This window comes from Peromyscus eremicus, chromosome 3 (genome assembly GCF_949786415.1).
Source record: "Peromyscus eremicus chromosome 3, PerEre_H2_v1, whole genome shotgun sequence".
NCBI classification, from domain to species: domain Eukaryota; kingdom Metazoa; phylum Chordata; class Mammalia; order Rodentia; family Cricetidae; genus Peromyscus; species Peromyscus eremicus.
In genome coordinates this window covers 2,870,554-2,887,360 of record NC_081418.1, presented here as the reverse complement: position 1 = coordinate 2,887,360, position 16,807 = coordinate 2,870,554, and the positions used below count along the sequence as shown (strand labels likewise).

Below are 16,807 nucleotides of genomic sequence, written 5' to 3'. Positions count from 1 at the left end.
GAAAGGAGAGACATGAAGATGGAGGGCTAGGGATGCAGACCTCGATGGGAGGGTGAGGCTCACAGTGGATACGAAGCCTGGAGACAAGAATGAGTCTTCATTACCTTCCCTGTGAGGTGGGGGGTATGGTGCAGATGTGGTGCCTGTGGTTTCCTTCAAAGTCTGTCCTTCCAAGAGTCCCTACTGACACCCCCCCGACACACACACACACACACACACACACACACACACACACACACAGAGTCCTTGTCTCCATGGAGCACAGTCACTCTATGGAGCACAGTCTCTCAGTGGAACACAACCACTTTGTGGAGCACAGTCTCCCTGTAGAGTATAGTCATTCCATGGAGCACAGTCTCTCTGTGGATCATAGTCACTCTATGGAGCACAGTCTCTCTGTGGAGCACAGTCTCTATGGAGCACAGTCTCTCTGTGTTGGTCCTGCTATTTTCCCAGAGCTATTGGTGGTGTAAGTTTCAAATAGGTGTAGATCCCAAAGCCTGTAACCTCAAAGCTGGTGCCTTCCACCGGCTTCTTTGGAGGATTCTCATCAGGGTTAAATGACTCCCAGTTGCCTCCTGGCTTTGGTTAAATCCTAAGAAGTTCTTCTGATTTGTTTCTGAAATGTTGGAGTCATCGGATTTATCTCAGTAGAGGGCAGTTAAAGAGTCATGTTCCTTTGGGGTGGTGAGAGTAGAAGGTTTCCCTCGGATCAAGAGTTTTTCATGTTGATATGAAATATTAATAATGGCCCTAATTAAAATCAGCCTCGCGTGTGAATGGGGCTGTTGTGACTTACCTGGTATCTGTTCTGTTTCAGATGGTGTCTGAGCTAAGAGACCATCTACTGAGACACCTACAGGGCGTAGAAAAGAAGAAAATTGAACAGATGGTTCTGGACTACATTTCAAAACTGGTTGGTTTCACTTTTTTTCTCCTAATTTCAACTCTACCCTTAGCTCTATGTCTAGTTCTCGAGGTGTCGGTCAGTGATCCTGTTGGTTGTTGTTTAATGTGTGTATGTTTGTGTGTTGTATGTGTGTGTGCATGTGTGCAATGGGGATGGGAGTGCCCATGGGCCACAGGTTGACTTTAAGAATCATCCTCCATTACTTCCTGCCTTGGTTGTGGAGACAGGATCTTCCCGAACCTGGATCTCATCAATGCAGCTAGGCTGGCCAATGACTTCCAGGACTTTACGTGTCCCTTTCCCTCCCCTCCCCAGCCCCGAGGTTACAAATGCTAGGTGTTGCTCTGCCTGACTTTTTACATGGTGTTGAGATCCAAACCCAGGTCCTCATTTAGCATGGCAGGCAGTTTGCTGACTGAGACATCTCCCGAGCACTCGTCCCCCAACTTTGTTTCTCAGGTTAGGTTTGGGAGATTTCCATCTTCAAACTGGTATATTTGGTGCTATAGATTGAGAAAGGGGTAAAAAGAACAGCAAACAAAGAGAACTTGTGGGTGAAAGTGGTTTTCTGTCCTGTGCTCGCTCCTGGGAGCACAGACAATACGGCCAAGGCAGCGGCCAAGCGGTCTCATTTGGCAACTTCCAACTCTTTATTAAACAGTAAGCATTGACTTCTGTAACGAAGGTTTATACAGGAGAGAGCTTGCACTTTAATCCCCAGTTAGCTCCAAAGCCAAACTAGGCCAGCTTCCAGCTCAGCTTTCTGTCTCTCACCACATCTGCTAATGAGATGGTGGCTCATTGTCTGTCAGCCATGTATTGAGATGCCATTATTCAAATGAATGACACCTGTTCATATGTAAATAGAAGTGATGTGATGAGGTTGGATTTCAGCCATTTTTGCTTTTTCAAAAAACACTGAAGCTGAAGTCTGGCTCTGTATAATCTAGAAATATTTATGCTTGACAAATCAAAGTATTCAACTACAAAGAGAAAGAATGCTCCATTATTTTTCCAAGTTTGAGTAAGACTGGTATGCAAATGAACCAGTATATATGTGTGTGTATATATATATATATATGTGTGTGTGTGTATGTATATGTACATATATATATATATATATATTTTGCAGTGACTTTGGAAGATTAAATTTCTTAGCTAAGATCAAGAAAATCTGCTCAATTAATTTTCAAGTGTTCTACCATTATTGTAGTCATTAGTGACTTTTCATATTTGAAAATCTACTGAAAGATTTGGATTTCATAATTTAAACCTTATTTATTTATTATGCATGTGGGTGTTTTGTATGTATGTATGTCTGTGCACCATGTGCATGCCTGGTGCTCACAAAGGCCAGAAGAGGGTGTCAGATACCCTACTGGAGTTATAGACAGTTGTGAGCTGCCATGTATATAGCTAAGGTTTTCCTGCCTGGCCCACAGTCAGGACAAATCTCTCTCACCTGCCAGTCCCACAGCGGCTCAGACCCAACCAAGTAAACACAGAGACTTATATTGGTTACAAACTGTATGGCCGTGGCAGGCTTCTTGCTAACTGTTCTTACAGCTTAAATTAATCCATTTCTATAAATCTATACCTTGCCACATGGCTCGTGGCTTACCGGCATCTTCACATGCTGTTTGTCATCATGGCGGCTGGCAGTGTCTCTCTGACTCAGCCTTCCACTTCCCAGCTTTATTCTCCTCCTTGTCCCGCCTATACTTCCTGCCTAGCCAACGGCCAATCAGTGTTTTATTGACCAATCAGCAACACATTTGCCGTACAGAACATCCCACTGCACATGTGGGTGCTGGGAACTGAACCAGGATCCTCTGGAGGAGCAGTCAGTGCTCTTAACTACTGAGCCATCTCTCCAGCCCCAGTGAAGTTTACAACCTTAATATACTAGGAAAGGCTGGGTATTATCATATAATGATATTTGTAATCAGAGCATCCAGCCTCCTCTGTCTTTCTTGATAGAACGACAGTGAGGTACACATTAAGAATGTGGTACTGACCCTCCCCACATCAACAGAAATGTTCTTAGTCATTTCTCTCTCTCTCTTCAAATAAAAGTCCTCTTTCGTTCTTTTGATCAGCCTTTTGTTTTAAAGTGGTTCTGTTGGTGAGTGCCAATATGCAAGGCTACTTGCTAGTGTTCTGAATCTTCACAGTAAGGGTAGGTTCCCCAAGGTCTCTGGTCTTCGGTAATGATCGGGAGTTACTTGCTTGAAACCATCTCAAGCCAGCAAGGTATTCACGTATCTGTCATTTTAGTATTGCTGGTAACCCAGGTAGCCCCTCCACCAAACAGCCTTGCTTCCTTGTGCCACAAGGCCAGCTGTGAGCACCACTACAGCCACGCCTTTGTGATAGTACAGAGTTAGACAGAGTGGGAATGAGGGAATTTTTTTCCACACCAGGTATTGGCAGGCAACACATGGCTCTCAGCTCAGGCTGAGACAGGGACCTTCTTGAAACTTAAGTGCATTGGCTTAAAGAACCTGTCACACTGAGGAGGCTTCCTTTTGAAATCATCACCAACAAAGCAGGAGCCCACGTCTCCGTGACAGAGGTGCCCTTTGAAGACCTGTGTTTCCCTCTCTGTATGTCTGGTGGCTGTGTCATTTGTATCTCCTTAGCAGGGGCTGTTTATGGTGGGGCTTAACTTTAGACCTCATGTACTCTCGATGATGTCTGTGGCATTTTCTATGTAAGCCCATTTGTTCATTTGTGGTATGGTGACGGCTGCAGTCATTGGGAACAGCTTTCAGAGCACGAGACGCTCCCAGTGCTGTATCCATTGGCTTTAAGTTTCACCATCTAAAGTGCTAAGAGTTTCCATTCTGGCATTCTTCCTTACTGTACTTAATCACATGTAAGTTTTCACACTAGTTTGTGCCAACTCCTAGAGCCAAGAGGCCCAAAAATGGTGCCTGTGCTGACCCAGAAACACCGTGCTCCTTACCCAGCGTGCCCAGGCCAACCAGCCATGCCTGCTGTGCTGATCTGAAGAGGGTGGCTTGGCAGTCTTTCTGGAAACACGTTCAAGGAAGTTGCTGTAGAGCTTGATGATATTGTCCACATGTAGCTTGCTTTCAGCCAGAGAATCCTGTACCACTGAGGCTGTGCATGGAGTTCCTTTCTTCCTTACTTCCTGCTCCTACTCTGCATGCAGGTGCACTAGTCCGTGGTGGACAGCCTTGTGGGGACTGCCCTACTGCTGACAAACTTGTAAAATTAGAATCGGTTTCTAGATGAAGCCCTAAGCCAAGACGGCATCTTGTTTGGGTGATATAGTGCTTATTTGTTGAGCACTGGCTCCAGGGAGCGACTTGACTAATTTTTACAACAGCCCCGTGAAAGCACTTCCTCTCATGTCACAGAAAAAGACACTGAGATTTGGAGAGGATGTACTAGGGAGACACAGTTCCACAGAACCTGGCCCTGATGTCGTCTCCCCACAGCTCACATACACGACTCCATGCCACTCTGATTTTTCACTCAGCTCTCAGCCCTGGAAGTGTGGCAGGCTGACAACTAAGCCATTGGCATTTGACCTTCACTGATGGGTAAGGGTCTGTGTGGATGGTGGAGCCAGTTAGCTGTGTAATGGGACATTGCCAGCATAGACAGAGGGGACTCTGTTACAGTGGGGCATGTTTCCAGTCTCTCCATCTTGTATTTCAGTGCCTCAGAACTGATTGCAGAATGGCTAGTTGTATGGTGTGCCTGGTCACAGCCTGAATGCCAACTGTCTTGGATGTGCAGTCAGAGCTGCAGAGGGACAGTTGGGAGGGCCTTGAAGGAACGGATGCAAGCTCTTGGTTCATGAAGCCTCTCTCCTTCTAGCTGAATCTCATTTGGTGCATGTTGGAAACCAGTTGGAGGAAACACAGTGTGCATCCTTGGGTTTTCCACCTGTACGCAAGTATTTTTCAGTCTCCTTTATCATGGTGTGCAAAGAGCTAGTAGTAACTGCCTGTTCTAGAAAAGTCCTTTGAAATGTCAGTCCAAAAAGGTGCTCACCAGCCCCGCTACCGTCTGTCTTAGTTTTATACTCAGAATTCAAGGGTATTTCAGCTGTCCTCTATGGCATGTGGTTGATGAGGAGGGAGAGACACACGAGCCCACTACTTCCAAGAAGGGAAGTTTCAGTTAATGTCATTTGTAATTTATGAGCCCTCTGAGCATGGTGTGAGATTCTGTGCTTTAGGCTACAGGTCAGTCTCTCATTTCTCAGGTATTTCGTAGGGATTGCTGCAGGTACAGAGCCACTGCTCGAGACTAGCAGGTGCGTGGCTGACATTCTACTTCTTTGTTTTTACCCAGCAATAACCATGGCAGTGCTGCAGATTTTGAAGTCTTTCATCTCATGACCAGGATTTTGGATGCTGCTAACAGCCTCTGTTGCCCTCTGCCTCCTGGTGAGTCTTGGCTCTTTGGCTGTTTGGTGTAATAGAGTGGTTTTTCACATGGTCTCCAGATAGTAGCACCCTTGTGTCGTCAGCGGCAGGTTCTGGTGGAGGGCTCCCCGACTGCTAACTCCGCTGTCACTGCCTCTAGGAAGCGGTTCCAGTCAGTTCCCATGTGCATGTCTAGCTGAACTTGCACCAATGGTGCTGTTGCAGGGAATTTGCTCCTTTGCTTCAGGCCTGCTTTACTGTATGGAGAGGCCTGAAGGTAAACACAGAGGAGGGTGTCTGGCTGGGTGTCAAGGGTTAGGTTGGCCCTTGAGTGCTTAGGGGCTGGAAGTTTTTTTCAGGATTTTGAGAAAAGACCTAATCAGGCTTTAAAATACTCTTAGCATGTGTGTGTACAATTATTCATAAAAGTGGTCATTAGATCAGTCCGTGAATATGTGGAGTAACTATTTCATGTCAGGCAATACTCGAGGAATGAAAGCAGTTACAAACATTAGTGGGAGTGGAATAGGATGATGTTTGCATAAATCAGACCGATGTAAGAAATGCATAAGCTCCTGTTTGCCATGAACGTCTGCCCTGTGTGTACCGTTTTCTTTCCTATAGGAAGAATATCTAACAGGAGAGCAACCCTTTTAACATTTTAGATGTGCAGCCCAGTGTTGTCTGTTGGCACAGTGTGGCATAGTGCCTCTCTAGAGCGTTACCATCTCATAAACAACTTCTTCTCACATTCCACGGACAGCAGCTTCCCTTCCTGTCTCCGGCCTGGGCCACTACCTTTCTGCTGTTTCTATGACTCTACTTTAGACCATTCTTAAATAGACTCTTGCAGTATTTGTCTCTACTGTGACTGGCTTATTTCAACCTTCATACTACCCTCCAGATCCATTTATTTGTCATGGATGACAAGATTTCTTTCTTTTTAAAGCTGAGTAACATTACACATTTGTGTATTTTACAGATTATTTACCTGTTTATTAGTGAGCTTTTATGTATCTTGGCTAGTGTGAATAGTTTAATGAAATTAGTGTACAAATCTCTTTAAATATCTTGACTTTAATTCTTTTGGGTACTCAGAAAGATTATGGGATCATATGCTGATTTCATTTTTAGCTTCTTTGAGGAGATTCATGCAGTCTTTCGTAGTGGCTGCATTATATATTCCCACCAACAGTGTACAAGGGTATGCATTTTTCCACACTCTTTCCAGTATTTACCCATGTTTTAGATGCTGAGAGTAGGAGGTAATATTCACTGCCATTTTTATTTATATTTCACTGATTAGTGATATTGGCTATCTCTCCATGTAACTCTTGCCTAGTTATATGGCTTCTTTAGGAAAAAAACAAAAACAAAACAAAAAAACCTCTGTTTAGGTCTTCTATGTGCTTAATAAAATCAGTTGTTGTCTTGCTATCAATTTATTTATTTTTATGTTTTGGATATTAGCCCCTTATCAGATTTCTGTTTTACAAATATTTTCTCCCTCATTTTGTAGTTATTCTATTACCTGTAAATGGAAGCAGAGTTTTTCTGCCCTATTGCCCGGTCCCAAATAAATACACAAAAGCTTGTATTAATTATGGAATGCTTGGACATTAGCTCAGGCTTATTATTAACTAGCTCTTACATTAAAATAGCCCATTTCTATTAATCCATGTGGCTGTAGCTTTACCGATTCCCTGGCATCTTGCTTCTTGGGCTTGCGTCTCTCAACTCCGCCCTTCTTCATCACAGTCTTCTGTTTGATTGTCCCCCTAACTTTATCCTGCCTTGCTATTGACCAAACAGCTTTATTATTAACCAATAAGAGTAATACATATTCACAGCATACAGAAGGATCATCCCACAGCATTTCCCCCTTTCTGTCTAATCAAAAAGGAAGGTTTTAACTTTAACATAGTAAAATTACATACAGCAAAACAGTTATCAAGCAAGAATTACAGTTACAATATCCAGTCTATTTGTATTTTGCAAAATTAAATCAATCACCTATCTTATCTTTGTGAGTCTAAAGTTTTGTATCTAATTTATCTTTTATCATAACTAAGGAAAACTATAACTATCTAGTCTTCAACTCCATCAGACTACAGAAGGATGTAATGTTACCTAATGACAGGGATGTCAGGCTGCATGGACAGTCCCCCAGAGTTCCTCTGTAATGTTGGGGCACCCAACGCTAGCCTTACAGGCCTAGCATATCTAACAGAATGAGAGTGATACATGTTCATAGCATATGTATTCTGTAAGGACTTTACTATTATTTTTAAATCATTTTTAAAATCTATGACTGTTTTTTCCCTTTTTCTTCTCTCTCCCAAGCCTATGCATATTTTTTAAACACACTGTGACCCACTTAGAGGCCTTTTTGTCTAAATCTGTTCTTACTCTGCATCTTTAACCCTTTTTGTCTGAGCAAAAAACCTTAAATCCACCTCACAGCATGCTGCTGGGAGCTGCCTCTCTGTGCTGCAGCCCATGTGAGTGAGACTGTGGGAATCCTCCATGCTGCAGTTCAAGCCTGCACACCACAGCCAGGGGATGTGTCTCTATACCAGGGCCCGCATGAGAGACATAAACTAGGAAGCTGCTCTTGGTTCCGTTTTTTGTGTGTCTAAAACCCCTGTTTTTAAAGCTTCCTCAGGCTTTATGTAGATGTATGTGAGCCATGTTGGAGCACCATTTGTAAACTGACCCCACCACCAGATCCCAAATAAATACAAAAAAGCTTATATTAATTACAGAATTCTCAACTGTTAGCTAAGGCTTATTATTAACTAGCTCTAACATTTAAATTAACCTGTTTCTATTAATCTATGTATTGCCACGTGGTCCGTGGCTTCACTGGTTCTCTGGCATCTTGCTGTTTGGGCAGGTGGCTTGTGTCTCTCTCGACTCTGCTCCTCTTCGTCCCAGACTCTGCTCCTCTTCATCCCAGTCCTCAGTTTGGTTGTCCCTCCTAACTTTATCCTGCCTTGCTATTGACCAAACAGCTTTATTGTTAACCAATGAGAGCAATACATATTTACAGCATACAGAAGGATCATCCCACAGCATTTTGCTTTCCTTTACCCCTGAGGCCCTCCACCCCATCCCCCCCATCCCCCCCTCTCCCGGCTCTACTGCAGGCTCAGGTAGTTCAGGATGGCTTCAAACTTTTGCAGCCACTCCTGATCCTCTTACCGCTCCTCCAAGTGCTGAGATTACAGGTATGATTCACCATGCCATACATGGCTTCTCCTTTTCTATTAAATGCTATTTTTTTCATATGATAAGGGAAGGGAGGGTGAAGTGGCACTGGAGTGTGTGTGTGTGTGTACAAGGGATTAATACATGCATGTGTATAAGGGTGCTTGCTTTTCAGGTTTATAGGATTAGTGAGCATTGTTTGAGTTTCAAGAGTCAAACACTTAAATAAAAGGAGTGAAGAAGTGGCAAATAGAGTTTTGTTTTGGGGTTTCTGTTTGTTTGTTCTGATATTTCTCTCCCTGGCTACAGCAGCCCTGGAGGATGAGGATTAATGGGATGGAACTGATGGCTGGTTATAGTCTATGTGCTCTGCTGAGAGATGACATACAGAGATGAGGCCATGAACAGGCCAGTACACTTGGGACTGGACCAATGGAGCAGATGAAGGGTCATTGGGATGTTCAGCATGTACACAGGATTGGAGAAGGAATTTTGAATCCCGGAATAGGATTTCATGATCTAGTTTAAATGCTTTTTCAGGAATAATTTTTGACTTTATTAGTATGGGAAAGAATTTCCAAGTCCACATGAAAACATTAGTGTTGGTTAGTAATACTATAATTTGTTTTGAATTGGGGACCTAGTGAACTCAGTCTATTTTAGCCCATTCACATCTACTTGAGGACAACATCTGTACATCATCTGACCCTTGATGTTGCCAGGAATTAGGACTGTCCCACTGCTTATGACTCATATGCTCAGAGAGAAAATGCCGTGATTTCTCAGAATGCAAACCCCGCTCACTGAGTATCATTTGTTCTGCCAGATATATCCCTGAGAGCAGGCAATGATTCTCTGTCAGCCCTGCATCCAGTCAGTTGATAAGCATGTACATATTGCCATGGAACTCTTCCTGTACTGGCTAGTTTTATGTCAACTTGACATAAGCTAGAGTCATCTGAGAGGAGGGAACCTCAGTTGAAAAATTGCCTCCATAAGATTGGGGTGTAGGCAAGTCTATAGGGCATTTTCTTAATTAGCAGTTGATGGAGGAAGGTTCAACCCATGGTGGGTGGTGCCATCCCTAGGCTGGTAGTCCTGGGTTCTATAAGAAAGCAGGTTGAACAAGAAATGAGGAACAAATCAGTAAGGAGTACTCCTCCATGGTCTCTGCATCAGCTCCTGCCTCCAGGTTCCTACCCTGTTTGAGTTCCTGTCCCTGTGACCTTTGATGATGAACTGTGATGTGGAAGTAAAAGGGGAAATAAACTTTCCTCCCCAAGTTGCTTTGGTTATGGTGTTTCATCACAGCATTAGAAACTCTAACTAGGATACTTGGCTTCCTCTTCATTCCCCCTGGTGTCCCAGTCCCTCTCGTACATGTCCAGGCCACAGTGTTCTCATGGGTCTAATCCATTCTTTGTCTGTTGGCATAGTAACATTCCAAAAGTAAAATTCAGTTCTTCTTTTATCATACTCAAAAACTTTCAGTGCTTCCTCAAAGTTTCCTGGATTGATAAATTCCTTGATAGCATTCAGCATTGGGTCCATGTTGTATGTACACATGGCATGGAACTGGTCACATGTAAATATGTCCTTGTTCTTATGATGAATTAGTTGCCACCTCTACCATACTGCAAAGTGAACAAGAGTGGTGATGTCACTACTACTCACCCCTGCTTAGTATATGAGAGGGTCTGAATCAATTCACTTTGTCCAAACCTACCATTAATCATTGCTTTCTATCATCAGAAATGATCACCTCATGTTTCTGAATGCACCCATACTCTCCACCTTATATCTGTTCATATCGTTCTGTTAACTCAGTTATTAGTTACTGAGGTAGCATGATCCCCTGGTTAAGAACTACAATCCCACAGTCCATTTTAGGCTGTTTCAACCTCTTTCTTACTATTTATAGGATACAGGGAAGTTTCTCAGCTCCTGTGAATCTCAGTTTTCCCATCTATTGATTGCATCTGATAGTGTTGGGTGTGGAACCGGTGAGCCAATGCTCACTTAGCGCGTGTCCAGTGTTAACCATGCTGTACCATGTGCTGGGCTCTACATACCTGCTCTATTCCTTTTAATAACCCAGAAGGAAAGGTCAGTGGTTCCATTTTAGGGATGAAGGAAGGAAATTCAGAAAGGCTGGTTACTTAAATAACAGCAGGATCCTAGCATAGGTCTGTTCTGCTGCCTCCGGCATTTTCAACACACTAAGTAGAGATTTCTTCAAAGATCCCCAAGACGCTGACATTCCAAAGAGGGGTTTTCTTATTCTCACTGGGTCTGGAATCTTCTTCCATGTATCTTGCTTTTGTTCATTGTCACTGGTAGGTGACCAGAGCTCTGGGGTTTAGCCCTACTCAGGAGACTTGGGCTTGAGAGAGAGAGCAAGCCTTCATTTCTACTGAGTACTTACAAAGTCTGATCTGGTTATGCCATCTGCATTTCTTCGTTTCTATAATTTAGTCCAAGTAGACTCCAAAAGTCTTTCTCTATGAGATGACCAGAGAGTGGGCATACAAACTGTTGCCATCTGGTCCTAGGGTTTTTTTTTCATCCTTCAGCAAAATGGTCCCCATCCCAACAACCTTTTAGCTTGGGTCTATGGAGTTTCAACATCTGTTATGAAAGATGGTAAAATAATACTGACCAGGAACTTATTCTATAACCACTATGATACTCAGTTGTGGTTACACAGGAAGGGGACTTGGACTTTGTCTTAAGGAGTCAGCTGATCCAGACCCTAAGCACGGAGCTCAGAGTCTCATTCACATGATTGATTCATTTCCTCTGGAGTCTGGAAGTGCTGGCTGCTCATGTCTGTGTTTGCTCCATTCACTCTAGGTTTCCACTCTCTGCACATGATTCTTGGTGTGCACTGTCTCCCTTTGTACAATCTGCTGCACTACATTGACAATGGAGTGCTGTTGCTCACTGAAACAGCAGTCAGTAGACTTATGAAAGGTAAGCAACTCTGGGTTTGCCAGAGCGTGGATTTCAGGCAGGACACCCTCAGGATTGCCTTCTGGGTATGTGACACAGGCAGGTCCAGCTACACTCAGAAATGTCCCATTCACAGCTTGATGTTCTTTTTTCTGAAACAAGGTTTCCCTGTGTGGCCTTGGCTGTCCTGGAACTCACTCTGTAGACCAGGCTGGCCTCGAACTCACAGAGATCTGCCTGCTTCTGCCTCCCAAGTGCTGGGATTAAAGCCATACACCATCACTGCCTTGAAGTTCTTATTATTTGAACATGTATCACTTTATTTTCTCCTTTTACTGGGCCCTACAAATTCTTAGTACAGCCCACTTCCTGGAACCATCCCCTCAGGCCTGCTGAAAGTGCGTCACCTCTTCTAGAGGTCCTGAAGAACTTGAGTCCATGTACTGCCATTAGGTTTGTTTTCTGTATCTGAGAGTAAAAAGAGGCTGGGAGACTATGAATTTGTTTTTCAAGAAAGTATTACGAACACCTTACTTTCAGCTAATTAATTTTGTGATTCTCAAAATTAGACTTGAAATGTGAGAAAAACTAACGAGAGATACAGTGCTTGTGTGAACCTGACCATTATGGTCTGCTTTGCAATCTTTCTCATGTAACTCATTCATGCATGTATTTGTTAATATTGTCAGAGCGTCTGCGTTCCTCAGTGTACCTTATGCTTCAAGTTAGTGGGTGAAATCCTTAGTGGCTGGCAGCCTGTTGCAAAATAAAAGCCCCCTTCAGTCCGAGTCACAACTAAAGCTTTCAAAACATCACTAGCTGTGAATGCTGTTCTCAGGAGGAAACACTCAGGATTTAAAACTTTCTGAGGTATTAAAATGGATATCTCTATCTTATTTGTTAATCTCTAACTTTCTTGTAGATCTGGACAATTCAGAGAAAAATGAAAAGCTAAAATTCAGCATCATTGTGCGGCTTCCTCCGGTAATCCTGAAATTAGTTTTCTCTCCAGCCTCATCCACCCTCCTCCTTCCATTTGTCTTTTGTAAGAAGAGAGTTTCCTTGTAGGCTGAAATCATTAAATTATTTCACTTTTCAGCCCTTTCCATGAAATCCCATCCATCTATTACGCAGCGTGTGCTTCTGGGGCGTCGTGCTGTGGGCACAGTGTATGCAGACAGTTTACCCGTTTCTCCTCTTAGGTAGCCACACTGATATTTACATCAGAGTCTGAGTAGGAGGGAGGGAAACATGTGCTTTTGACGTTAAACTGATAAGACATTTAAATCCAGGTGAGGTCAAGGGTGCTCCAGAACTGCATTTCCCTCCTGTCACATTCTGAGCACAGGCAGACATTACCAGGTCAAAAGAATGAAAAACATCTGGGGAAATGTCAGGAAGGCACTCCTGGCTCTTTTGTGGGGATATTAGCTTTCAGAGTCAGAAACATGATGAAATTCCACAGCAAGGTCTTTCAGCCCTCTGACTTTGCAAACTTCCTGACCCTAAGAACCTGGCCAGTGTGCTGTTTACACACCAAGAGCACTGGGACCTTTGGCCCTGGCCATCCTCTGCCCCTTGACTTTCTGGACCTCATGGTCTTGCCTTGTGGCTGTCACTCCTGTCACAGGCTTCCTGAGAACAAAGTACCCCCTTTCCATGGCTCTGTCTCCCTGAGGAACAGTAGTGATGTTTAGTTTGGTCTCCAAATTTGACATTTTTTTGACCCATATTAATTAGGGTGTTTAAAGTTTCTAGGGCAGATAATGGAAGAGAAACCGACATAAGTCCATAGCACCTTTAGTTTCCCATCAGGGCTGCCACGCTCATCTCCAACTTTGAAGGATCTCAGATTCAACATCATTCCAGAAAAAAAGGAATTTGGCAGCACTGATGTAAAAGTCGCGCTCCTCAAGTTGAGGAAAGTTGAAGGAGTATTTATGAAAACTTCAGAAGCATGTCTCATGAGCTTGGCCTCTCTCCAACAGTCACGAATCACAAAGGTTCTACATTTTAGAGTAGCTAGCCCTTTGGGAATAACAGTTTGAAGTTAAAAGTAGGTATGTGGTCTGTTCCGTGCACTGTGACCCATACTCTCCTCTGTGATTTCCAACTGTACTGCAGCTTGTTGGCCGGAAGGTCTGCCGGCTCTGGGACCATCCCATGAGTTCCAACAGCATTTCACGGAACCATGTGGCGCAGCTGCTGAAGAACTACAGGAAGGAGGTGAGTCTATGTGAAACACAGACAGTGAGTGTTCTGCAGGTCCCACCTGCCGTTTCTACGTACCCCGATAAACACAGTTCTGTTTTTTATCATTTTATTTAAAGTTGGGTATGTCTTGGAGAAGCAATTAATATATAGGGAGTGTTTTCTCTTTCAGCCTCGACACTCTATGATTGGCAAGTCATCATTCCCAGTAGAATTTCTGCCTCTGAACTACTTCATTGAAACTCTGACCGGCCTAGAGTCTTCCCACCAAGGTAGCTGTTCCTCTGCTCCTAGGACTTCCCTTGACATGTCAGTCATTCTCTAGTGACAGCCTGTATTGTTTCTTTGCCTAAACGCCCCCTTACAAGTTATGTCCTTACTAACACTGATTTTCATGAGAGAGAATACTGTGCCTCCAAAATTACCCAAGGAGTACTTACCTTTGAAGACTGAAAGGGACTCGAGATGTCTAAGGTCTGTTCTGGATGATGGGGATGCTCTTTAGTGCCAGCGTTTAATGAAACTAACAACATATTCTCAGAATAACACATTTCACTAACATATAAAACTATGTTCCCAGGGGGAACAAAGTTGTAAATAGCCATGGCTCCTTAGTAACACACACTCTTTCTTCCTTCCCCAGCTCTGTGTGATTTTGAAGGCCATGACAATGTGGATGCAGAATTTGTAGAGGAAGCTGCTCTGAAACACACCACAGTGCTTTTGGGCTTATGAAAGCCAGTGTGCAGGTGGACTGCTTTCAGTGTTTTAATACTGTTTTCACCTCCTTTTCCTGGGAACTCTTCAGCAGTCTTTAAAATTAATAACAAGCTGGAAAATGCTGCAGAGTGTTTGGGCTTCACTTGTTCAAACAGAGCCAGCTGCTGCACGCCTTCCCAGTGTGAGCAGCCAGTGAACAATCAAGAGTAATGAGCAACAGTTTCTATGTACTGTGACAGGAACAGTTCTCTTCCTGGTGGCTCAGTAGGCTGGAAACTAGTTCTGTGGCACTCCAGAATCAAATAAAAACCATAGGGGACAATGCTTAGGACAGGAAGAGCTAGACAGATCACTGGAAAAAACATAAAATGAGCAGAAAATGTAATGCTGTAAAGAGGATTTGAGAACCTGGATTTGGACTAAACAAGATCTGCCATCTGCAGTATTGAGTAATTGTGACAAATCATGATTTGTACACACAGGACTTAAAGCAGCCTCTGCCTTTGTGGTGGTTCAGATGGATCTGTATTTAATTTTTATATTTACAGAAGTTTGAGTTAGTAATATCTTTTCAGTAAACATGACCTCAAGCCGGGTGGTGGCGGCTCATGCCTTTAATCCCAGCACTCAGGAGGCAGAGGCAGGTGAATCTCTGTGAGTTCGAGGCCAACCTGGTCTACAAAGTGAGTTCCAGGACAGGATCCAAAAGCTACATAGAAAAACCTTGTCTCAAAAAAACAAAACCAACCAAACAAACAAACAAAAACCATGACCTCAAATGCTGAAAGCTTTGGTCTGACCCTTCCCTAATTTTTGAGCATAGCCTTTTTATTTGCACAGGGCATTTTGAGCCCATCAGTCTGTTCCTGCAGGAGCCCACGACACTGACTAGGCGTTCTATCCTTTCTCATCTGTCTCCTACAGCGACGTCACCCTGACCCATAGGTCTCAGCTTCCCGGTTCGGTTCTGCTTTTCTCCTTCTGCTGTTTCCCTTTCTCATGGTGAAATTTGAATGATTCTAAATGTTGTAACACATTTGCTAATTCACCTTATTTTCTGCAAGCTTCGTTGTGCTCTCAAAGCTGTCCTAGCCTATAGAAGTTCCCTTTTGTCTTCACATGGTCAGGCAGGCTCAGGATCTTGGCACCAGATCAGCAATGTGGAAATACTGTATATTTGTATTCCTTGTGTTACAAATTCCTCTGTACAGGAGACAGCAGATTTTTATTTAGTTCAAATTAAATAAAAAATCCTCTTTGCAAGTTAAATTCTTACAGAACATTTAATTGTGCTTTCAACAGTTCATCCACTCTTTGCTATTCTGAGTTCATTTCCCTAGGTCGTTAGAATAGATGGATTCTCTTCCATTTGTTGCTTTCATCATTTCTGCTCACATCTGCCTGCATAGTTCCTGTGGTTTCCTAGTTGAATTTATTGGACACATCTTTGAGGTAAACATCAGTTTGACCTTGACACTGGGCTTATAATTAATTATTCAATAACTTGCTATTCATTGAAGGGTAACATACAAACTCCTTGGCATTTACCTCTGAAATTTTGACCCTGTAAAACATGAACATTCTTTTGCAGCCAAGCCAATTCATTAGGCCGTGGAACATGAGTTTGGCTTTTTTATTTCTAAGGTTGGATCAGGTTATTTCCCTCACCTGTAATCCCTCTCACAAATAAATAACATCATGCTCCAGGGCTAGATAAACACACACATGCACACACACACACACACACACACACACACACACACACACACACACACACATCTGACTGTATCCGAGACATTTCAGTATATGGTGGCATCTACCTTTTCTCAACCAGCAACACACATTGCAGTGTTTAAGAATCCATCCCTTTCCACTCTTACGGCATTTAAACTTCCTCTGTGCGTGTTTCTGAATCCCTAAAGAGGTTACTAATTCCTATAACACAGGAACTGTTTAAGTGTGTAGTATTTCTTTTACTAGCTAAATGGCTTGTACAACTGAAAGCACCCACAAGCTGTTTGCTTTGCCATGATCTTGTAAGATAATGAGGCCAAATTCAGGACTCACAACATGAGAGTAAATTTAAATTCCCATCCAATTGGGAATATGGCTTGGAACAGGATTCTGGATTTAGCAAAATAGAAGTATAGTATTTCTCAGTCTCCCAGAACTGGACATGAATGAAATTCACAACTGCAACCAGCACAAAAGAAATAGCTTAAGCATATTAGTGAATGCAAAAGTACAGGTCTCACATACTAGTGAATCATCATGTGTAATAAAATTACTGGAATCAGAAAACTACATGGGTGAAATGAAAATTTGAGCAAATAAGTAGAACTATTCTTACAGAAGCAGTAGCGTTCCTTGAGAGGCAAGCTTCACCATTGCCCTTTAT

General features: G+C 43.1%; 1 protein-coding gene across 1 annotated transcript in view; it reads left to right on the top strand.

Annotated features, from left to right (window-relative positions):
* Gsap (gamma-secretase activating protein) overlaps positions 1 to 15,600 on the top strand; it is a 97,568-nt gene extending 81,968 nt beyond the window's left edge. The window contains exons 24-31 of the mRNA XM_059257241.1: positions 821 to 916; positions 4,763 to 4,833; positions 5,243 to 5,337; positions 11,380 to 11,499; positions 12,401 to 12,462; positions 13,603 to 13,704; positions 13,862 to 13,961; positions 14,333 to 15,600. Of these exons, the coding sequence (XP_059113224.1) occupies positions 821 to 916; positions 4,763 to 4,833; positions 5,243 to 5,337; positions 11,380 to 11,499; positions 12,401 to 12,462; positions 13,603 to 13,704; positions 13,862 to 13,961; positions 14,333 to 14,424 (738 nt within the window). The 3' untranslated portion in view covers positions 14,425 to 15,600. The remainder of the gene's footprint in view (positions 1 to 820; positions 917 to 4,762; positions 4,834 to 5,242; positions 5,338 to 11,379; positions 11,500 to 12,400; positions 12,463 to 13,602; positions 13,705 to 13,861; positions 13,962 to 14,332) is intronic.
* Positions 15,601 to 16,807: the final 1,207 nt, after the last annotated feature.